The 24,481-nt window shown below is 44.6% G+C and overlaps 1 protein-coding gene across 9 annotated transcripts in view; it reads right to left on the reverse strand.

Annotated features, from left to right (window-relative positions):
• TCF7L2 (transcription factor 7 like 2) overlaps positions 1–24,481 on the reverse strand; it is a 181,053-nt gene that overhangs the window by 116,531 nt on the left and 40,041 nt on the right. For 8 of the 9 annotated variants that reach the window (XM_086466807.1, XM_086466806.1, XM_086466805.1 and 5 more), the window contains exon 4: positions 12–113. The exons of the other annotated variant lie outside the window; for it this stretch is intronic. In XM_086466807.1, the coding sequence (XP_086322933.1) occupies positions 12–113 (102 nt within the window). The remainder of the gene's footprint in view (positions 1–11; positions 114–24,481) is intronic. 9 annotated transcript variants of the gene reach the window in all.

The raw sequence follows: 24,481 nt of genomic DNA on the forward strand, positions 1-24,481 counted from the left end.
CGTTTACTTACAACAATGTGTGCTGGAGATGGAGACCTAGCATCCTTGAGGGCTTGTCTACTCTGAAGGCTCCCTGCCTGAACATCAAGCAGTGGCCATTTCATCTGCAGATACTGGATGGAGGAAACAAAAATGGGGAAAGAAAAATGAGTTCAGAAAAGAAAGACCAAAAAAAATAACAAATCTTAGGTAACATGAGTAAAAAGGTATAAATTAAAACTTATGCAAGGAACTGAAACAAAAATCAAGATAGTTTGTGGAGACACAATCTGTGCAGAAGACTAACAATTTCATACCACCGCATTAAAGTTCTGGAATAAGAAAATAAAGCAGATTCCAAAGACAGTATTACATTAATTTCATTAATTGTAGCAAATCTAGAAGAATAAAACCCACACAGAAACAAAATACCAAAACCATGGAGAGGATGGGACAAGGGAGGGGAAGGTGGATTAGCAGTCTCGGGAGAGTCAAAACACATATGTATCATGGGTTAAGAATATGATCTCATTACTTAATGGGTCATCTGTCAGCTTTCCTTGACAAATGCACCATGTAACTCCTCCAGTTTCCTAGTGCTGTACGAGCCCTAAAGGCAAAGGTCTACCCCAAAAAGACCCAGCACTGCTGTGTCTTAGCACCTATTTTCTCTAATCTTCACTGTTTCTGGAAGTCACCATGGATTATTTTCTTCTGGCTCATCTTCTGTTGGACAACCTTTAAGGGACTTGCACAGTGTAACTTATTCAATTACAAGGCCAAACTTAATAAGCTGTCCCATTGATGATGCCCAAGACAGAGTACAGCCTGGTGCACTCAGGCCCAGCTGCGCTGGCCAGGCAGCCATCGGAGATAGCCACAACTTCTTTATGTCACCATCATCGGCAGATAGGCTGAACACACGCAGGCAGCAAGTCTGCAGCATAATGGGGTGTTGATTCAGAAGCAAAAAAAAAGAAAACACCTAACTACACTTCAAGAAGCAGCAGAACGTTCCCACGGATTTAACCAGCATCAAATATGGACTAAAACTTCTGCTCTCGGGCATGCGTGTCCTCTCACTAAACTCACTGGAGTAGCCATTGCACCCCAGCCGGATTCCATAGCGCAGCTCAAGTCTTCCACTAAACACGTGGAGTTTAGAGCTGGTACCCAGATTGCTGCCTCGGAAGTGCTCAACTCTGACCAAGAGCAGCCCCACAGAGAAATCAGGTAGCCCAGACAGACTTCTGCGCAGTACATCTAAATATAATTTCAGCCCAAGCTTTTCTCTCCGCATGGTGCTGCACTGTGCCAATCAGGCATACTGGTTAACACAAGATCTCTAAAAGCCCAGTATCATGCTGGAAGAAATGCGTACCTGCCACATGCCTTCAGTCCCTTCCCAGAACTAAGAAAAGCAGCTGTATGCATAGATCAAGCCACTGCAGAAGATCCTATTTAGCACTAGACTCTGGATGACCTAACAGATCTTTTCCTAGAAAATATCTAGAGAAATAGTTACGTTTACTCATTCCATTATTTTTTTTTTTTAGGAGTAATCTTGAAGGAGAACCACACACAAACAACCCCCACCACCCCAGGCGAACAACGGAAGCCGTATCTAAATCTCCATGAAGGAAGGAAGGAGATCTGGTTCCATGCTTTCAGCACATCACTATCACATTTGCTCACGTATGCAAAACATTTGCTAGCATGCAAGGCCTGTTTGCTGCAAGACCCTGGGCACCGAGGTGACCAAAAGCAGGAGTCAGCAGGAGGATGCATTACCAATTCCCATCGCTTGGAGGGTCTGAGATTTCTGAGCTACTGGAATGCAAATAAACAAACCCATACTCTGGATTTGTGCCCCATACAAGTTCCTCAAGTTCCAAGAAGTCTTGTTTTTATTCATCTTCACATTTGGGATTTGTGCAATGTGGACCAGAATGTTTCAGCACTTCTTAAAAACAAGAAATAAAACCCAAACAAACCAGAACTAGTCTACTGTAAGCGACACTTCTAACTCTTACAACTCGATTCTAAACCTCCAGATATTGGATCACTTGTATCAAATCCCTGTTCTTCCATATAGGAGACCACAACATAAATTTTAAAGTTGAGATGATGTTAAAGTAACTTTCTAACCCTTTGTGGTTTCAAAAAAGTGCTTAAAAATGCAACCCAAGTGCACAGAAAATGAACCCAAAACCTGAGCCGACTGAGAGCTTCTTAACTTGAGGGGAAATGTGATACACTTCAGATTTGTGGATGGCATATTAAACAAGTCAACTGCTACATTTTTAGAAGTCCATCAGTTGTCTTAGTGATTGTAACACCGCCACATAAAGGGGCATATGAATTTGCAGAAAGGTTCCTGATGGGTCACAGCTACTACCAGCTTCCCCCATGTTTTTCAGCCAGCTAGTGAAGTATTTTTTCCCTTCTTCCAAGGAAAATGTCCTCACAGGATGCATGCCTCACGGTATACAACTCTGTTTCAAACTGCACAACCTTTCTGGAGAGTGAGAAGTTACTGCTACAACAGCTAAAGCACTTACAAGAACCTGCCAGCTCAACTAGTGGCATTTCAGGAAATGGCCACTAAGCTGTTACCCACCAAAACAAACCAATCATCCTCATTTTTAACACGACCACTCCTTGGTCACGAGCAACCCTGGAATATTCCTACAGCCACGACAACCCATGAAGGAGCTCAGGTCAGCAGCTGTCCTAAAAGACGGGCCAAGAAATGCGTGGGCTTCTCTGAAACCACCTCAAGGGGGGACTGAAAGGCACTGACAGAGCAGCATGAGCAAGCTCACATCAGACCCCGTCCAGTCAGTGATTATTGCAGGGATTATGAAGCCTTCAGGACTGTCAGTTCTGCTGGTTTTTACTAGCAATAAATTCCTATAGAAGAAATAGAGCAAGAAAATACGGTTGCTCCTGCTCCACCTCAATCTTACAAGAGCCTGTACTTTCAGGGCAGGTGCTCCCACACCAGGCTGACCAGCCTAGGTGCAAGATGAAAGTTTCAGAAGATCTTACTGCTACTTTGCTTTTTGGCTTTTAAAACCCTGAGTTTGGACTCTCAGTAAAGTCATCCTCTTACCCACTCCTACCAAAGAGGATCCAAGAAGTCTTACAGCACAAAAGCTAAAACGCAGCCAAAGCTGCTTCTCCTCTTGCACATGCACTCGGAGCCCAGCAGGAATGGTCCAAAGTCAAAGCGCTCAGTTTTGCACACAAGCACACACATGGACAGCTTCCATTTCCACCACTGGATAATACACCAGTGGGGGAAAAAATAAAATAAGCAGTCCCCACAGAAAGCAGTAATGCGCAAGGGTCAATAAAGCAACTTCCACGAGCTCTACCAAGTGGCCAGGATCCAGAGCAGCATCCTGGCCCCGCCAAGGGCAAGATGTTCTGTCCGTCAGATAAACAGAAAGGGCCAGAGCCCGCAGCCAACACCCACGTCAAGCTAATGAACCCACAGCTTCAATGGTGGGACATTTGCAAAAGAAAAAAACTCCAATCTGCTGGCTTCAAATGCCAGTCCCGTTGATAAAGTATGAAATATTAGCATTGTTTAAGGTGACGAGCCTGACTCAAGGCCTCCTCATCCAAGAATTGTCATGCCTGTAACACAATATTGATGTGGTGGCTTATAATTCTTACTTTACATAAAAGCTTCATTGTGTGCCAAATTCAATCTCCACAGGCTACCTGAGCCACAGATTTTTACGAGTCTACATTTCAGCGCTGCGAGTCTACAATACACATAATTTTCAATTATGTTAGGGCAGAACAGGATCACTGCCTATATAACATTACTGGTTGGAGGAAATGAGACTCAGCCCTACTGCCGAGAGAGCTAACTGGATCCAGATGGTGGGCCGAGCGAGGCAGCCGTCCGAGGGAGCGACGTCGCAGCAGCTGCCCCCTCCACAACTCTCTCTTTCACGATGGAGGGAGACACCAAGCCATCACCAGAACTGGAAGCTGAGATGGGAGGATGCTTGGGCAGGGGGGGAGTCACATCATGGCATAGGGAGGGCGAAGAAAGAGGGTGCAGAGGTGTGATTGCTTTCACAGGTTTACTACTGCTGCCCTACGCTGTGATATTCTTATTAAAGAGGAGAAAAATTAAGTCCTGTTACAGCAGAGAGGTAAATCCTTTCCTTCCTCAAGCAACTAAATAGCAGGAAATCCTCTTCTCTTGGCCCGAAATGCAGATTTGAGCCAGACAGTTCCTCTGATTTGCAAGGACTCCACAAAAGTTCGAAGCTGACTTTCCCAGCCTTCTGACACTGCTTTTACATTCCTGCACTGGGGGGGAAGGGTAGGAGGGAGGGAAGTTCCCACCATCCTGCTCCTGCAAACGCTGGACACACGCTCGCTCCTCTCCTGCTTCTGTGTCTCAGTGTGGAAATTACGACTTGCCTGTACAAACATTGAACTTTTCAACAAATTAACTCTAACAAATCTGTGCAAATTATTTCAGAGCAAAACTGTTGAAATGGGCTCTGCTGGCCTGCTTTTAACATTTTTTAAAATAATGTCATCTTGGCCTAAGTATTTTATTCCCTGTTTAACAATATGATCTGATGGGGATCATTAGCATGTGTGTGCTTTTTTTTTAAAAAAAAAAAAGTTTTATGGCAAGTCTCAGAGAGCTTAAGCAAAATAATTGTTAAGCTCCAGGCCTCCGCACAAAAATTAAAACACGTATGGGGCGAGCGTACTTGAGAGAAACCAAAGCTTTTAAAAAGGCTGTTAAATTGTCAGCACAAGGGAAAAGGCAAATGATTTGAACAGCCCAGATTTTTTTTTCTGTAGAAGGCGAACAAAAAAAAACAACCAAAAAAAACTCCACAAAAAAAAAAGCCCAAAAAACGAAACAAAAACCCCACACATCCTACCCTCCACTCCTATGAGCATCTCGTTCACACCTTCCACCTGCAACCAGAAGGTCCTGCAAAGCATGGACCCACGGAGAGCAGCTCTGCACGCCCCCCCACCCCAAATACCACCCAAAGCAGCTGCCTTCCTGGGCACCAGCCAGGCAAACAAATATCTCTCCCAAGATTTCAGAGCAGAGTTGGTCAAAAGCAGCTAAAATTCACATCCAAGACTAGAGGAGTTTGGTGGAAACTCTTACTCACAGCCAGTAGCCACCCCCCGCACCAGGGCTGGGCTCGCAGCGGCGTGGCCCCGATGGAAGGGATGGCACAGAGCTTGCAGGTGTTTCCTGCACCGGTGTCCAACCTGGAGCTGTTCCCTTGTCATGCTATTGTTTTCACTGCTGGAATGCCCTACGAGTGATGTCCCACAGCATATAAATACATAAATGCAATTAAAAAAGAAAAAATATGCCATATTTTTAAATGGAGGAAAGCTGCACAATACTTTCCAGCTCAGGTTTCCTGCAGCTGGTGGTTATTAGCTCCCAGGAACTGAAACAAGCAGGAGCAGGGCTCCTGGAGTCAGCTTGATGCCACAGGCCTCCAAATACTTCCCCTAACTATGGGACCACATCTCCACCTTCAGAGTCTGCACTTTCTCCCTGGGTCTCAACACGCCATGCAAGCGGAAATATTCCTGATCCTAGTTTTGCTGTTAGTCTCTCCCTTGGCCAGTACTGCAGAATCACATAGAAGTACACACCTGGATGTCAACTTTGAAGCTCAGGAGTTTCTCTGATATCTAGTTAGCAACTCTTCTAGGAGGGAGCATCTAGACAAATTTTAAACAGAGATAATCCAGTAGTAACACAGGAGAGCACAATGCTGAGGGAAGGGCTGAGATTTATGGGGAAGGGGATAGAAAAAGACAGAGCTTAATGAGACTGTAATTGCTGTCTCCGGATAAGAAAAATAGTTGCAAGACGGTACTCATCTTGGTACCTACAAAGAAAGGTCTGCAACATACTAGGGTCCCCACTTAAGTCAGAAGGCAAAGCCTCTAAGGATTTAAAAGTAGACCCTCAGCTTCTGCTCCATCCCTTAATTTGCCTCAAGCCCTTATTTTTGGTCTTCAGTTATCATCTTGTTTGTAGAGGTGTTCAGTGTGGGAGCAAAATCTGAAGGATCTATTTTAAATAACTGAAGGAGATTGCTGAAGGAACTTTAAAAGGGCCTCTCATTTCTTGCAGATCTACAATGTCTGGAATTTTTTTGTATGAGAAGTAATAGACACCACCCACAATGTTCAGACCTTCTACAGAATATGTTATGTACCACGACGAGACACAGGGGAGCTGCTCAAAATGAGAGCAATGAGGTTCATTTCAACGAGACTGATCCTTTCCGCACAAAACATTTCCCCACAGCATGCAAGAAATGAAAGCATGAAATTGTAAAAGGGAAGTATTTCTCACATATCTCCACTTTTTTTAACTAATATCACCCTTTAAACTATTGAAACACTGCAAAAATAAACTATTACAGTATGTAAATAGAGAAAAAGTGGTACAAAAAAAGGAACTGGTAAGTTGCGTACCTGCACAGACACATGCACATCGAGCATTAAGTCCTCTGCCCAATTTAAAATGCCACTTATTCACCAGCACTGGTATCAGCCAAAGCATCTTGTGATATATTCATCAACAAGACAATTCTAGTGCCTTGAATTTCCCTGTTATTGAGAACTCAGGTGACCTTGTCTCCTTCCCTTCCAGTAATACACAACAGGGGCCTCAAGTTTCCCATTTTAATATTTTGCCTGTGCCTTTGTCACATTGCTGAAGCACCACTAGGGCATAAAAAAAAAAGGAGAAGGCAGAGTCCTCCACAGCCTGAAAGTTACAGAAATGTGCTAGTGATTAAACAGTTTGAGATCATCTCAAAGAAGGGATGCCTGAAAGCAGAAATCCTGCAATCTGGAAGTGCTTCACTGAAGCCATAGAGCATTCTAAGGCGATGGGCAAAGCGAATGCCCATTTTGGGGTGGAACAAGGCAGAAAGAAATAGTTTGAGCCCCACAGGCACCTCAACAACTCCAGTTCTCTCAGGTCAGCAGTAAGACTGAGTGGAGGTGGAAGAACATCGCACAACCACCAGACCAGTTGCCTTCTCCTGACCTAATCACCAGGCTCCATGCCTTCACAGCACACACAGCTCTTCTCCCGCATCCCGGATGAGATGCAATACAACAGCTACATCCCACTACTATGGCCGCATGTCACCCCCACTTACACCATTTTTCTATACACAGCGATAAGGGCACAGAGGAGGCTGCCATGGGAGAGAGCTAAAGAGAATAACCAGAAGCTTCCTTAAAAATTATTGCCTAAGAGAGTTCAAGCAAATTCAGATAATTATTTGCTCATTCTGACGTGGATGAAAGGCGTTCTTGGCATCACTTTCACTGAAGTAACACAGGTTTTTTGCTTCTAATGAATCAAGGTTGGTAGACTCCAGTCGAGTTGCAGGATATTGAGCATGAAGAAGCTAAATAAAAGCTTATCAGCTACGGCAAGAATTAAAAATAATGTTTTTAGCTTTACAAGAGGAAGATGTTCATGTGACACAGAAGTACAGCATTACTTTCTGCAGTTCACATGGTATATCAGCAAAACAACTGCAGGCAGTGTTTCTTGATCCTGGGTGGAGCTTGGGAAAGCACCATTACTTTTTTCACATTTAATCTGAAAGCCTCCGCAGCCCTCACTGCACAAGTCAGCAGGCTGACTGAGTATCATTTGGATGCCTGCAAAGTACTGTTCTGAAAGAACACAAGGCACAAATAAAAAGCATAATTTCAGTCGAGGAATAAGAACAAACTTTTTATCTACTTACTTTAGGCCAGCAAAAAAACAACTTCATCTTCAAACTATTTTCCCCAGATTTTCTCTGCAACCTGTTCTGTTCCACTCAAGCGTAGAGTTTCCATTAGAGAAAGCATAGGACAGTCATGAAATCTCAACAAAGTCTTTCTGTAGATACGGCTTGTTTAGACTCAGTAAAGCTAAACCAGCCTCCAAGACTTACCGAACAATTTGATGTACAGACCCACATTTAATTTCTCTTCCTGGCAATCTCCCAGAGAGTGAGAGAACAATTGGTAACTAGTGTTTGCATGAAGTCCAAGAATGCATTTTATGGTCTATAAAATATAATTCCTTTCCTCCCCATTAAATAAAGACAGTAAAAATATCTGACAGCACGTTAGAGACAGAGATCACGGCACTGAACTACCTCCATTGTAACAGAAGGGCTGCTCCAGGGGAACCTTGCCTCCCTTAAAACTTTCCAACACTGTTAAGAGCATAACTCCATTTGTAAAGGAGGTACTACAATTTTAAGCTTTGCAACTACCTTTTTTTTTTTTTTTTCACCAAGGAAAAACGAAACAAAACAAAAAAATCAAACTCAACCAAAACAACAGAGCTCAGTGGTCAACCAGCCTGGTTCTGCTGTAATATTGCAGAACATGTCTGCTCTGTCCTGCTCACTTCTCACCCCAGCACATGGATCTGTGGCACAAGACAGCACAGTGGTGTAAGGAGTAAAGGGGCTCTCCAAAACTCACCCCCACCTTCCCCTTGCTGCCATCACTCAGAGTCTGGAGCAGGAGTTACATGTTTCCTGATTCTGGGAAGCCATCAACCAGACTCCTTTGGTACTCTGGTGATAATGCCCATCACAAAAGTCATCTCTACATGACCAGGATGCAAAATGTCTGCTGAACTGGTACAATTTTCCACTGCATGTATGTGTGCGAAAGGAAAAAAAAACAACCAACCAACCAAACAAAAAACCACACAAAACACCACAGACAGACAGAGGCCTATCTTTGTGCACCTCTGTCCTGGATCAGTGCTACCTGCCTTTGCCATTTGTCACTGTCATGAGAGATCGACAGTTGTCCAATCTATGTTCTCAAGTGTTTGCTGGGGGGGCGGGGGGTGAGCAGGGGCAAGTCTGACTTGGTTTCTTCTGGTGTGGAGGGATGGAGGAGAAGGGCTGGGGCCAGCTGCAGCAGCCCTCAGCAAGGGAGCACTGTGTCCCACTTCCACAAAGCTGAATACAAGCAAGCAGTTTGTCTCACGCTTTCTTTGCGGAGCTGCATGACTTCAGAAACCTCGGTTTACAGAATCTGAGCCAAAAGCGGGTTGATTGATAAACCGCTCAGCACCTCTGGCTATCAGAAGCCAGCAGACTTGTCACAAGGGCAAGACAGGAGAAGGATGCCCAGCGAGGCACATCCCCCTCCGCAGGGGCCTCTGAGACTACCTGGGTTGGGTTTGAGTTTTTTTCACTCCCTGATCCAAATTCTCATGTTGGGTTCTGTGAAGTACCTGCAAACGAGAGGCACAGGTGGGTGGGATCCCAGTGTAAAGGTGCTATAGGAGAATTTAGCTGTTTGCTTGTTACTGTAACATCGCCTAATGGGGTTTTACTGAAAGAGTCATATTTTCTCCCACTGTTGGGTAAGTGAAACTCATGACTCGAATCACTACCACAAAAATTCCTGTCGATGTAGCAATTCTGGGTGAACTGCCGGGAGCCACTCTCTAGTAAACCCAGCAAATTTCATACTGAGTTTCCTGTCGCCTCCCTTGTGGTTTCCATGTGCGACTGGGTCTTCGATGCAACAAGGGGTTACTGCAGAATAGATGGCTCCAAGGGTTTCAGGCCCTCATGAAAACCAAGAACTTGCAAAATTCTCTTTCCCCAGGGTTGGTAACTTTTGTCTATCTTTCTTTTTTTTTTTAAACCAAACCCAAGAAGTTAACTCAAAAATGTAACCTAAAGACAACCCCAGGAAAAAGTCCCAGAGATAACAATGAAAACAGCAATATTATGACCTCCTAGGAGAAGCTGGGAAGGTTGCTATTGAGGTTATTTTGTTTTTCAGAAAGCCTTTGGGGAGAGGAAAAAAAAAAAAAAAAACACACACACACCACACAACCAAAAAACTTTCCACTGCATCATATCCTGGTCCACATTCCTTGCCGTAATCTTTTAGCTCAGATGCATGGAGATGTCTTTGAAAGATGTAAAAAAGGTCGAGAGTCTCCTCAGCTAATTGTGCTGGCTAAGAAACAAAATTTGTGGGCTGGGGTAGGGTTTGTGTCAGACTGACCTTCTGCAAGACCAGCTACTCCTCTGAATAAAACCCTCTCACTGCCTCCGCCAGAATCCTCCTGCCACTCAAGTATCATCTTGCTGTAACAAATTACTCCTAACCCAGGATTACAGCTCTTTCCAAATCCCTCCTAGAGAGCCGGGAGAGAAACGTTACCTCCCAGGATTCAGCACCAGTTGTTTCCCCTATCAATAATCCTCCTATTCGCTTCTCCAACAGTGTTAGTCCGTGGGGCCTGCAAGACCGCTCACACCCATTTTCCTTCCAAATGCAAGCTGGATGTCTCAATTGTCCACCAGAAGAGGAAAAGATGAAGGCTTGCCTTCAGATACCCATGGAAAAGACACCCTGCCTGGCCAGAGGCAAAGCTGACTCCTGGTTAAGTAGGAAGAACTATATTTAGGCAGAGGACCAAGTGAATCATTTGGGATGAAAGCAAAACCAAACAAATGAAGTATTCACTAAATCTGTGCTGTCACCTCTTGTTCCTGGGCAGCCACCCTGTGTATTTATTTTCTGGTTTCCTGCAGCACCACCAAAACAATGCAATATGCATTTATGGTATTTAAATGAAGCATTTTAAAAATACTCTTAGTTGAATCACCAGCCACACAAACTCTTCCTCAAGAACAAATAAAACGTTGGGGTTTTTTAAAGGAGATGCAGATAGAAAAGATGTTAAAACAAATATGGTCCAGAATTGACACCACTATGAATTATTTTTCCCAATTTAAAAGGCACGCCAATGAAAATAAGTCCAATTCCTTTAAGATCCAAATAAAGGTGCAGCATGCCTCCTGAAAGGCATTTTGAGTTTTCAGGTTAACAGCAGGTTACGCATTAGATTTAAGCAGCTTTTGTTGAATTGGCATACTTTAGAGACAAAGACGCACAAAATATACTAACAGAAGTTTTGGATAAATATTCTTTTTATTAAGTCAGAGAGATACATTTCCCTCAGTCAGAACAACTATACTAGCATATCCACTCCCTGAGCTGAAGTGACTAGAAACAAGTCAAACAGCACAATATACTGACACAAAATAATCCTTTTGGTTTTTAGTGAATTGGGGAAAAAAAAAAAAAAGGAAGCCCCACTTTTTTTAAACAGCAAATTGAAATCATACACTGCTCCGTGTATCTATAGGAAAAAGAAAAAAACAGATTTTCTTCTGCATAGGGAAAAACGCAACACACATGAGCCTGCATTTTTCCTCTCAAAGGGTGGGGAAGAGAGGCAGGGAGAAGAAAAAAAAATAGTCATTTAAAAAAAAAAAAATTCCATGCAAAAATGCTGGCTGGGAGGGGGGCCTCTGTCCCAGGGAGAAGGGTATCAACAGCTCCGCAATAGCTCATGTCCTGGAGGGCCTCTGCCCCATGTGCCAGATTCTTGTGGTTGTGGAAGAGGTTTGTTTTGGAGAGGTGAGGGTTGCTTTTCTGCAGCAATCCGGCGGCGAACACCTAACTCCTGGCCCCGGGGAGCAGAGCCCTCGCTCCCGCAGACAAAACACGCCCGCGCTCCCCAGATTCGCATTTGTCACACTTTCATGCCACAGCCCCGAAGTTAAAATAAAGGAGTCATCGGAGCAGCCCTGAGCGTATAAATCTGCAAATAGCCGAAAACGTTGCTCTTGTTGCTAAATATAGCGCAGGCATTTTGAACTGGCTGGCCCGCAAGGCAACTTTCATATTTATTTATTTAAAGGACCGTGGTTTGGGAACACTGAGTGTTTTTTAAGCCTGTTCATGTATATTCTGTTCCCTTTCTCTTGATATGAATACACTAAAAAAAAAAAAATATAAAAAAAAAAATTAAAGGAACTTAGCAGGTACTAGAAAAACAACTTCCACTTAAAAGAGCCAGAAAGCAGAGCAGAGACACATATTTGGCTTTGTAACAGGAGCAAAATTCTGTAATTCTGTGACATCTCCTCCCAGGATGGTAAACCAGGTTCATACGGAGTTAAATGCTGAGTAGTTTCAACCCCACCGCTCTGAGCCCCAGGGAGCAAGGCTTTTGCTAACGCTGAGCTTCCCCCCAGGATCGGGCACATCCCTGCTCAGCCACCGGGCGGGAGGGATGCGGAGGCCAGGGGACCCCCGGCAGCACCCCCCCCCTCAGCTGAGAAACGCCTGCAGAACACTGCGCTCCCGGGGAAAAGGCAAAACGGGGATGCGCAGCAGTTCACCCCCCCGAAGCCGGCCCAGGGCAGCCTATTTACTGCCAAATCCCGCGAGTTAGGCACCAGCTCGCACTTTGCCTTTGCAGGAGGGTGCGACAAGCCCGTGCAGGAGGAGAGGGCAGGAATCCCCAGGGAACGGCTCCGGGAGATGACAGCCCAGCCCTGGACCACCCAGGAGCAAGCCTGCAAAAGAGCGCTCACCTACGGGATGCTCTCTGAAAGCCGAGGGCCCAACCCAGGCGCTGGGGCAGCAGCAGGGACCCTGAGGGGCCACAGGGGTCCCTGCTGAGGCTCAGGGCGAGGATGGGGGCACACGCCGGCCCCCCACGGACCCGCTGGGAGAGCCACAGACACCGGAGCTTTCACACACCTACTCTAAGTGCCCTGGACCCACCAGTGTCGATTATTTTAGATTTTAGCCTTACCTGCAACTGAGAAAAAAAAAAAAAACAAAACAACAGTAGCTATTGGAGGTTTGTTACAGCTGTAGAGCTGTCTTAAAAAGAAAAAAAAAAAAAGGAAAAAAAAAGGAAAAAAAAAAGCTTTTTCTTAGCAGGGCGGGGGGGGGGGGGGGGGGGGGTGTGTGTGTGGAATAGCTGCATCGACAGCTCCACTAGCCAGAGGCACTTTGCAAGGAGGAAAGTAGAACTCAAGATGTGGGCAGGCCTCAGGTTTCAGAGCCTCAGGGCACATCCAAGAGACACCGACGTATTTACCGAACAGCCGGGAAAGCAAAGGCTCCAATCTTACAACATTTTATAATCTTATTGTGGACACTTATATTTTATAAGTTCTTGAGGTTGAAGAGACCGGGGTGGGGAAGGACAAAACAAGCCATGTCAGCTGTCTGGTGGGGTTTTGAGAGACGTTTTGGTTTGTTAAAGATGAGGTAGGATGACTGCATACAAGGGTAATTATAAATGAAGCAAGTAAGGATCAATGAGCTCCTTTTCATAGCAATAGCTTATTTATTTATTTATTTTGAAAATCACGACACAGCATTTCTGTTCTATTTCCAAGTCAAATTTGTCCTAGGCAGAATCAGAGGAAGAAAAATCAGGTTCCTAAACAGATTTTTGAGAGCATTAATAGACTGAAGAGTGTCTGTGCAGGACAGTAAGTTGAAGTCTAACTCGATAACCTCGGGAGGGTCCTTTCATCTCAACAGACCTGCACACAAAAGGTCACTACAGCGCTCCCTGCTCCCACTAAGGAGCTTACCTCTCACGTGTAACATCAGGCTTATTAAGCAACATGCGATGATACAATAGCTGCTAATCTACTGAAAATTATTAATCTTTTCCTCCTGCCCCCCGATAAGCAACACTGGGATTTGCAACATATTGTCTGTAGGATGTCAGCTGAAGGGCAGAGGGAACTCAAACTGCCCTGCCCTCCTGGTGATCCCTCCCGGGGAAGATTTTCAATGACATCTATCAGTGGTAGTATTGTAGAAAAATTCCTCTGACTGTGTTTGGGTTTAATCAGAATAATTAGTTACATTTGGTTTAAAAAAAAAAAAAAAAAGGGAGAAATAATTATTTATCCAGTGAGCAATAGAACAGCAAAAGAAAAACACAGAACCACAACACCATCATCCACCACCTCTTCCATCAGTCCAGAAGATTGGCAGCTCCTGCAAGACCAGCTTCAGGCTGTCATTCTGTGGAGCTGGATGTTTTGCCATCACTTCTGAATGATAATTGGCTCAAAAATTAACACGCCTCACTGTCCCTGTAGAAAAAGCCCTGTGGTCTCATCCAGTGGGGTCGTTACCCGCCAGAGCATTCCACATTTCCTCGAGAGGGCATGAATGTCCTGAACTCCCACACACTTCAGAGCAGTTAATTCACTCAACAGGGCAAAGTATTCAGGTCAGGATTTTTCCAAGAAGTCATAAAGACTTGGGTGCCTGATTGGCTTTGCTCCTTTATGAATCCCGTCCCTTGCACTGGTGCGTGATTTAAGGCCCACACCGAAGCTCTGCTCGAAAGTTAAAAAATTTGCAAAAATATAGTGATTAATACTTTTTTATTTTATAAGTAAATTTACAGAAGTCAGAGTCGTATCGGCCAAAGTGCTTTCACCAAGTAAATTTAAACCTCCTATTAAGGCCATTAACTTTTCTCCTTATCCGAATCTCCTATTTTGTTCCTGGATGAAGAAGAATACGCCTCTGTCTGGGGACTAACAGTGTCCTTGGTGCATCCCCCACATACAAATGTATTTGAAAACAAACAGAGCCCTTCGGTTTAACACTCACATCAATCATTCCACATACGTACACACCAAAACACACTGCAGACAAACCCATATCCTATCAGTCCTGCATAACGATGCTTTAAACTTGTAAATATAATGTATGAGGCCAATTCATCTGCAAGTGTCAAGCACCTCAGTGAGGTTGCTGGAGTCTTCAGTGTTTTGCCCCCCCAAACTCAGATTCAAACATCATTACCACCAATGACAAATTATTAACTACTTGTGACTATCCTGTACTGCCTAGTAGCTTCCATTTCATATCCCAAGCCATGCAGAAAAGGGCCTGGCTGTGCATCATCATGTAAAATCATACAAAATTCCCCATCTTATTTGCAGTGCATTTTAAAAAAAAAAAAAAAAAAAAATCAAAGCAACCTACACACACATAGAGAGAATAGAGGCCACCAAGATCGCAATGGAAAAATGGATGGAGCAGCCATTTGCCCACACACATCAGGAGCATTTCAAACAGAAGTGGGAAGGGAATTTAAAAAATATCTGGCATGGGGAAGTCCATACTATCTACTGTATCCTTGGTCAGGGAGTGGTTAGAGATTTAGTTGTTGTTGTAGTTGATTAATAATAATAATTATTGTTGTTGTTGTTATTATTGTTGTTGTTAAAAGAAGGGGAAGGTAATTGTCTGCCAAAAGACTTTAGCTTAATCATTTTGAAAATGGAGAAAACCCAGAAATGACAAAGTGCAGGCACACTGCAGGACAGGGCTGCAATGGTGCATACGTGGCCACCGCCAGCCACTGGGACCACCGAGTAAAGCAGCTCCCTGCACCAGCCATCCTGCTTCTTTCTCCTGTAGAGAAGGAATTTAAAAATAAATAAATAAATAAAATAAAACTACAAGACTGCTCTTTGGTAGGGCCTAGATTAATTGCGAATGCAAATGAAGGCCTTCTGCATCACTAGGGTCCATTTCCAGGGAATGAGTGCGCTCGCCTCTGTTTACTCCGGCTCCAGCAATGCAGCACAACCTTCAGTCAAGCTATTAACTTGAACGTTGAACTTCACAGCGCTGGCTGTCTTTCTCAGCCATTCTTTTGATGTTACCTCCAAAGCAAAAGATCAAAGACTTTGAGTGTGGTGAGGGGAAGTCCCAGGCTCTTAGCCTACCAGCCTGTGATATATGTTAAAATCCTGGCCAAAAGAGAGAGCGAAGGGAAAAAGAAAGGAAAAGCTAGCGAAGAAAGCATCCTAGCAGAGCGGTGACATGAGGAAGCAGCGCAGCAAAATCCACGTGCCGCATCTATCTGGGTTCACAACCCCAGAAATGGGGCTTGTTTCTCTGTCGCTGCGTTTTCCGGCAGTACTGGACTGCTCCCTAAAATCAGCAGCCCCCCATCACCCCTTCTGACACAGAGCTGCACCTTGCATGCTGCCCAGAGAGCCAGCAGACGCGTGCCAGCAGCACACCGCTAACGAGAAAAGCATCCCCGGCCGCTACATCGTGCAAACCCACAAGCTTTGCAGGACGGGAGGAGACAACGCAGGACCAGGGCTCTTTGAAACATCGAATTTCCATGTCTGCCACAGGCTCCTGGGCCATCCTGAATGAGTCACATGAAAATAAACCCTTCCCTCAGCCTTCCTGCTTGTAAAACGCGGATAATATTGCCCTGCCAGGATAACAGCCTATTCTTCCTTGTGGGGCCCCGAGAGGCGGCGGTGCTAAAGGCCAGTGCTGCTATCTGCAAGGGTCCAAGTCCACACACCCCCTCACGCGTTCACCACACCCTGGGGAGGAGGGGAAGCCCACGGCCACTGCACGTCCCCATGGACAGGCAGCTCCCACATCCCCGGGTAGACGCGGGGGACACTGAAGAAGGAGCTGCGTGGGGAGAAGGTGGCTTTCGCCACATCTCATCACAGTTTCCCTGGAGCAGATCTGTATGCTTTTGGGAAGGCTGGTCCTGAAGTAAAATATCTAGAAAGTAATCACTTTTACCCTCCCTCAGCCTGGTGGTTTCTTGTTGGTTTGGGTTTTTTTTTGTTTGGGGGTTTTGTTTCTGGTTTGGGGTTGTTTGTTTGTTTGTTTTTTAATTATTTTTATTTTAGCCATGTGTTTAGAAGGGTTCAGGAAGGGGGAAGATTTTTTTTTATATGTATGATTTTTTTATTTTAAGATTCTGTCCAACCATTTTCCCCTTCCTGAGCCTTTTTTTGGGTTTATTTATATTCCCATAATACACAACAGCATTCCAGATTTAGACAGTGACACTTGGTTGACATGGTCAAAAGTGGATCCGGTGCAGCCTGTCTGCCAAACCAAGCCCCTCATCCATCAGCTGAAGTCCTTTTACTGCGGGGTCATGAAGGAATCACAGACTGTTTTTCATTCCTTTCTACCAATGTCCCTCCTAACTCTAGAAACCAAAACCCTCTTATGCTTGTCAGCTCCTCCTCCTCCCCACCCCCATGAATTCAGCTCTTGGCATTCACCAACATAAAAAGCCATGGGATTCAAAACAGAAATTCTTCAAAACAGAATTCATGGCATTAAGCAGTAAGTAGGATATTCTGATTTTATTGTACTTTACTTACTCCTACTTAGCTCTAATCCTCACTCCCTAGACAGGGGCTCGCTCTCGCTGTCAGCGAAGTCGATAGGAATTTGGCTATTGACTTCAATGGAAGTGGGATCAGATCCTCACATCTGTTGCACAGGGCAAGCAATATGCAGAGAAAAAAAAAGAAAGGTGGGGAAAGAAAGAAAAAAAAAAAAGAGAAAAACCTCAACACTGAATTGTTACATGATAAATGAGCTTGGATCAGGATTGCAAGTGACAGACACAGGGGAGCTCTGAATCTGCAAACCCCGGGTAACATCACCAGTTCCTAGTCCAACTCCTCTTTTCTTAAAAAGGCAATTCAAACAGCTATGGGGGGTGGGGAGGTGGGGAATCAACCACAACAAAAAATAACCCTCCAGTTACAGTTTCTAATACAAAAGGACCATCCGGCCTCTCAGTAAAGTTTTTTCATGACAAGGAATCCCTCAGCTCCTTTCCCAGCCCTCCTCTCCCCGGGGGTTTGGAGTACAAGGCGAGCAGACTGGGCAGGCACATGCAAAGATGGCAGGACCCTGGGCCACAGAAGATGAGGTTGATGGAGCAGTGTGAGAAGTCAAGTACTAGTTGCTGCTTCACAGCATGAGAAGGATCCAAAATAAACAAGATCTAGATCTGGAACGTGATCCTGCCCTGCGTCACAGCCCCATGATAACACACCAGGAGTCAGGATTTCTTGGCATCAACCGTGCTATCAGCAATAAACAAACCAGTTCTCTAGAGCTGCAAATGGAGTTGGGGAGGGAAGGAGGGGGGGGAAGCAGAATTATCTGTGTATCGGCCAAAAAACTATATAATATAAGTATGCAAAGAAGCAACTGCCAAAACTGGGATGAGAAGGAGGAAAATGAGATACTGAAACAAATCTTATATGCCTCCTATCTGTGGAGATGCCATTCAAGAACTGGGCATCTTGGCGGAATAGTTTCTCCTTCTGATAAATGGAGGGCAGCAATGGTAGCTTACAAAGGGAGAGCCCCAAGATTCAAATTCTGCACATAAATCTCCTTAATATCACCAAGAATTTCAAAGACCTCTAAAGAAAATATTAAAAATAAGTAACTATAACAATCTAGCTGGCTCTCCAAAATTCCTGAAGTCTGTTTGCTCTCTGTGTTCCATGGCAATCAGAACAGCTACTCTCCCTCTCTATTTATACTCCATTTCAAGTCATGGTTCTTACTACATGCAGTGCGTTCACCATCCCAGAAAAATCACTTAGCTTGGAAAAAGCCAGAGAGATTGATGAAACTAGAAAGAAAATGAAGGTAGAGACAATATTTTGCTAAAAAGTAAAGATGACATTTGTGTTCAGACAGGAGCTAACATAGTGCCTATAGTCTCTGATCCACCCAGGCACTTAAGCACCTGCTTAACTTTCAAGCTGAAGCAGCCCTGCAGGTTGCAGTGTATTTCAAGTCACACAGGTGCTCCAAGGCATGGCTAGATCCATGCCCGAGTGGTGCTGGCTGAGTCGCTAGCACTTATTGACTGCACATATGGCAGGAAGAGCTTTAAGGCTGCACAGCAAGTGGCTTTCAAAACCATCAGACCTGCAAAGAGAAATCAATACAATTTCCTTCTAACTACCCGGTCTTCAAGTTGGGTTTTTTATTCCTGACCCACCTTCTCACTCCCCTCTCCCATCTGATCCAAGATGCCCCAGATGCTCGAGTACTGACACCGAGGGAAAAGCCAGGCCAGAGCAGAGGGATGAGATGGGAACCAGAGGAGAGCGTCACATACCCTTCGCTCTAACACGCTGTAAAAAGTCACCTCCTGCAACACATAGAAATTCTCACAGAATTAAATCCCTTATAATCCCATTTAGCAGAAACAAGGTAGAGCAGCATGCTGGTGCTTAAGACATTTTAGTCTTTAAGAAAGTACATTTTGTTTTTTAAAAAAATAAATAAATAAAACTCTGCTTCTCTTGAAAAGAACTTGAATGGAAGAAATTTTAAACCCCAGTCAAACTTCTCTGTGAAGGCACTTTTTGTTTGCTGGGCTTTTTTAAGGAAGTGACAGAGAATAAACCTTTGAACATTTTCAGTCTTCCCCAATGTGATTATTTTTATAGCAGCCCATATACGTGCTACTCTAGTTCATACATACAAATAAATGTGCTGAGCTAATATTAAAACAACCGACTGCAGCAAGACTTAGAAGCATTTTCTACAAGAATATACAAACACAAGGAAAATAAAACATATGCTGCTTCCCAAATTAAGAGCTACTAATTGTGTTTACAATTTCTTTCCCACCAGGAAATGCTATCTGTGGTCCAGCAGTCCACCTTCCCCTCTCCCCCACAGCAACGACCTACCAACTAAGTACCAGCTTTATGCTCAAGTTGGTCAACTAGGTTTTTGCTTAACCCACAGGCATTTTTCCTATTTCAAAGTTTCTATTAACTCCCTACTGATGTACCCTAAAAGAAGTTTTAAGGGCTTGGAAGCACATAAATAAAATAGACTTTGCTGGACCAGCACAGCCAAATGAAAGCCTTTCACCTGCAGTGGTGGTGATAAAAATTTTAGATGCAGCTGCACACATGGCCCCTCCATAGACTTAAGATCGCTGCAATTTCCAGCCATTCAGCAATCTCCTGGCCACTGAGCTGCCTTGGTTACACTGAGACAAGCATCAGGACAGGACCTGGGGTTTGGGTTGGGTGTTTGGGGAGTTGTTTTGGTTTTTTGTTGTTTGTTTGTTTTTTTCATTGGCTGTAGCAAAGCCCTCTTTAGCTGCAAGGCTGAAAGAAGCTGCTAGCCTGTACAGTGATGATAAGGAACCTGGAAGAGGAGAGGGAGATGGCAAGGAAGAAAATATGGGAGGCGGGAGTGTGACTTGATGTGAAACCCTGAAGCAGAAAAATAAAGGTTTGCTTCAAAGCTAATGCTGTGTTGCAAACCTTCTGCCTGTTTGTTGTGTGAGGTGCACGCCCGAGTACAGACAGGCTGTGCCTGCACTCTCCAAAGAGTGACCAGAGAGTTTGCTACTTTACCGACAAAGTTCAAGCCACTAAAAAATGAATGAGTGCAAAATTGACCCATCCTCTGTGGTGTCACATCAGCAAACCCAGTCAGAGCTGGTTATTTGTCCCTTTCTAGCACCCTACCACTAACTCTGCACAATAAAAGTTGGTAAAGGCAGACAAAAAAAAATTTCAATACCTGTATTTATTTTTTTTCCTTGTCCAGTCCCAAAATGTTTTCCACATCTAAATGAAATTCCCACTGTAAGAAGTGTCTTAACAGAAAATTCTGTTTAAAAACTTACTCAGGTCACGGCTCTCATAAAACATCCAGCAATTAACTCTTTCCATAAAGTTAATTTGGCAAAAGAATCATCAATCCTGCTTTCTCCCAGTACAGCTTTCTGCTTCAGCCCCCGCATCAGATATTAAGCTGAGAGCATTTTACGTACTGTCTGGTCTACAGAGCCACGATAAATTAAGCAATGCCTAGTTGCATCAACAAAATTAATACATGGATCCATTTAAAGTATACTGACGTTAATGTAAGGGGACCCTACATATAATTGCAAATTTTCTAATCCCTTACGCTTTCCACCCACGCAGTAAGATTAAAATCCTCATCCCCGAGACCACTAGTTTAGCAAAGCATCCTCACTGAGCCTTGCTGAGCCCTGCATCATTGCTCTTCACTCAGCTGTGGGTCCCAGTGGGTAAACTTTGTTCTGTCCTTGATCAATAGTCCTAAAGAAACCTGTACATTGTTGGTACCACACTGTTTTATTCTGCCTTTTCTCAACTTTGCTCCTTTGTTGCATTTAAAGTAGCTTTCTTACCTTCCAGAGCCCCACCACGTCTCAACCTCACTGGCCAAACACAAGCTCATGTTCAGAAGCCCTGCAGTAGGTGAAACACTGGGCAATGCTCACCATCATCATCACTACCAACAGCAGCAAGAAACAGGGGCAGAAAGGCTACCAAAGGCATTGTGTATCTTCTTCATCTATGAAAATATTTTCCCTTGGGAAAGCGATGTCAATATACTGAGAAATGTATAGATTCCATAAAGGCAAAAGGAAGGGATGCCAATTTCAAAAATCAAACAGATATTCTCTGAATCCCTTATAACAGACGTGAGGCCATTTCCACTTCAGTTCTGCTCAGGTGGGATTTCTCATGCATTTCACACATAAAAATCCCAGAGAAAGCAGGACTTACGAAGAGACAAGAAAAAACCACACCATATCCTTGGCAGCTTAAGATCAACTTTGCTAACACTCACTAAATATTCTCGGCAAATCTGCCGTGTAGCCTCTCATGAAGAGGCAAACCCTTCCCTACCATTTCCCAGGCAGACATTCAGAGTCCCAGAACAACAAAGCACAGACCTTTTGTTCCTGCTCCCCCACAATATACAACAGGTCTTAACATACATGGCAGAAACACTGTTTGTTTGTTGTTACAACTTGTGCATATATTTACATAAGACAAACTAAATAACTTAAGACTATTATCGGGGGATAAATCAATTGGCAGCAGACACTTTGGAAAGCAACATAAAAGTTAAGTTATTCTGAAGCAACGTATTGAAAGAAAAAGCTTTCATTGCACCGTGACTCTGCCTTATCAGCTTTAAGCCCATTTCCCCAAATCACATGGTTGCCCACAAATGCTGTTAACTGGTTTCATTTCAATTCTGATTCAAATGTATGATTTTAATTCCTCCTTTTCAATAATGGTCAAAATTACTGGCAGGAGCAATGCCATGATAAAACCATCCCCCAAAAATCTAGCCTAAGTTACTTAGACGAGTGCATTTTGACAGAGATCTCACATTTATTTAACATCATTCAGGCAGATGGTGCATGCCAACACAATTTACAAATAGTGCTAATAGATGCAAATATACCTGGCCAGGAACCATCAGATGCAGGGCATCCAGATACAGATACAGCACATAAATATACAGGCAGCAAACATGCCAAAGCTATGTCTCTTGAAAACACTTTCCTTCGTGATCTGATGGCTGTTACCAGCTCTCTGCAGCATCACAACTCTACCTCCAAAGAAGTTAAGAGCTATCCTATAAGCAAGTGACACCAAACACAAGAAAGACCTATATTGCTGGTACGCAGGTTAAGAAAAAAATATTTTGTTAGACCCTCACTCAGGGTATCAAATACCAAATCTAATAATGTAATTTAACTGGATCCAAGTCTCTCCTCTTCCCAGTGTGAAATCACAAGCATTTCAGTGAAAAAGGCTAATGACATGGTGACTAATGTAAAGAAAGTCCCTCTCACACACTTGACCCTACCCCAGTATGTCGAAATCAAGCCCCACCCAATTTCATAGAATCATTTAGGTTGGAAAAGACCTTTAAGATCAAGTCCAAATGTTACCATAACACTGCCAAGTCCATCACTAAACCATTTCCCTAAGCACCACATCCACACGTCTTTTAAATACCTCCAGGGATGGTGACCCAACCACTTCCCTGGGCAGCCTGTTCCAATGTTTGACTACTCTTTCAGTAAAGAAATTTTTCCTAATGTCCAATCTAAGCCTCCCCTGGCGCAACTTGAGGCCATTTCCTCTTGTCTTATCACTTGTTACTAGGGAGAAGAGACCAAAACCCACCTTGCTACACCCTCCTTTCAGGTAGTTGTAGAGAGCAATAAGGTCTCCCCTCAGCCTCCTTTTCTCCAGGCTGAACAACCCCAGTTCCCTCAGCCGCTCCTCATAAGACTAATGCTGCTCTAGACCCTTCACCAGCTTCATTGTCCTTCTCTGGACCCGCTCCAGCACCTCAACATCTTTCTTGTCGTGAGGGGCCCAAAACTGCACACAGTGTTCAAGGTGCGGCCTCACCAGTGCCCAGTACAGGGGCACAATCACCTCCCTGCTCCTGCTGGCTGCGCTATTGCTGATACAGGCTGGGACGCTGTTGGCCTTCTTGGCCACCTGGGCACACTGCTGGCTCATGTTCAGCCGTCTGTCAACCAACATCCCCAGGTCCTTTTCCTCCGGGCAGCTCTCCAGCCGCTCTTCCTCAAGCCTGTAGCACTGCATGGGGTGGTTGTGACTGAAGTGCAGGACCCGGCACCTGGCCTTGCCGAATCTCATACAATTGGCCTCAGCCCATCGATCCAGCCTGTCCAAATTTATCCAAATATAAACACAGCACATGGGCTCCTCTGCTGAATTTGGTAAAGAAACAACTCTGTTGTCATGCCCCCCCCCCCCCAAACCCTACTCAGCATGTGTGCAGGGAGTGGGGAGAAGTGGGGTACCCGATGGACAACCTTGTGCACTTGGACTATTAACACAAAACATGTGAGCAGATGGGATTTTGGAAATGCAGAGTATTTAACTGGTGAGCAAATGCTTCCTCTTCGACCAAGGCATGGATTTAATTCAACTGCCACCCCACCTGGGTGGCTGGAAGCTGGGAAAGTTTGCGTTCTTCACCCAGCTGGGGAAAGCAGACAGACCTGGCCAGGAAGATCAGCCAACGTGCCAAAGCCCTTCCTCCTCATCAGCTCAACATTTCCATACTTAGAAGACAGCTGCAGTAACTTTTCATTGCCAGTCGTCCTCTTATGTTCATTTTTAATCTCATGATGAAAAGCCAGGCATGGAAGATTTGGATTTTTTTAACTTTAAAAAAACCCCTCCATAGTACTTTAATTTTTTAAAACATTTCTTCCTGCACTATCTCCTTCTCCAGTCATACTTTGATACTTCTTGCACCCACACAGCACCTTGCCCTCTGCAGCGCTCTCTAAGCAAAGATCTATTTAAAGACCATTCCCATGAGGAAAGTGCTCTCAGCCCCATTTTGCATATGGGCAGGACAGGGGAGAGGGAGCTCGAGTGATTTGCTCCAAAAACGAAAATGGGAAGTTTGTGGCAGAGCTGGAAATAGATCTCACACCACATTTGTCTGTCATGTGCATGACCCCATGCCACCTCCAGCCTACCTGCTGCAGCAGGGTGATGCTCTGCAGTGCTTCAAAGACCACCCCATCGCCCCCATGGGGCTTCAGGCAGGAGCAAGTGTCCCGACAGCAGGCAGATCTGGGGACCCACCAAGGCAAACAACACGCCAGCAGCAAGGGCGATACCCAGCTGCCACGGGATCAGAGATAACAAACAAGCAGGGTCTCAGGTCTACGTCCCACAGAGGAGGCAGCACTACAGCCATCCTGGGCACGGCAGGCTGTCCCCGCTCTAGACTGACTTCCCCACTACTTGCTATTCTGGGATATTGTCCTGCTTCTGAGGCTGGGAGAAAAATAGCACATAAAATAGTACAGCAGCCCCATTCAGCACCACTTCCCCTCTCCTCCTTGCTCGGGTCACAAACGTAACAGGTCAGGTCACACAAAACGCTAATA

The sequence above is a fragment of the Leptosomus discolor genome, chromosome 6, assembly GCF_034619465.1.
Source record: "Leptosomus discolor isolate bLepDis1 chromosome 6, bLepDis1.hap2, whole genome shotgun sequence".
NCBI lineage: Eukaryota > Metazoa > Chordata > Aves > Leptosomiformes > Leptosomidae > Leptosomus > Leptosomus discolor.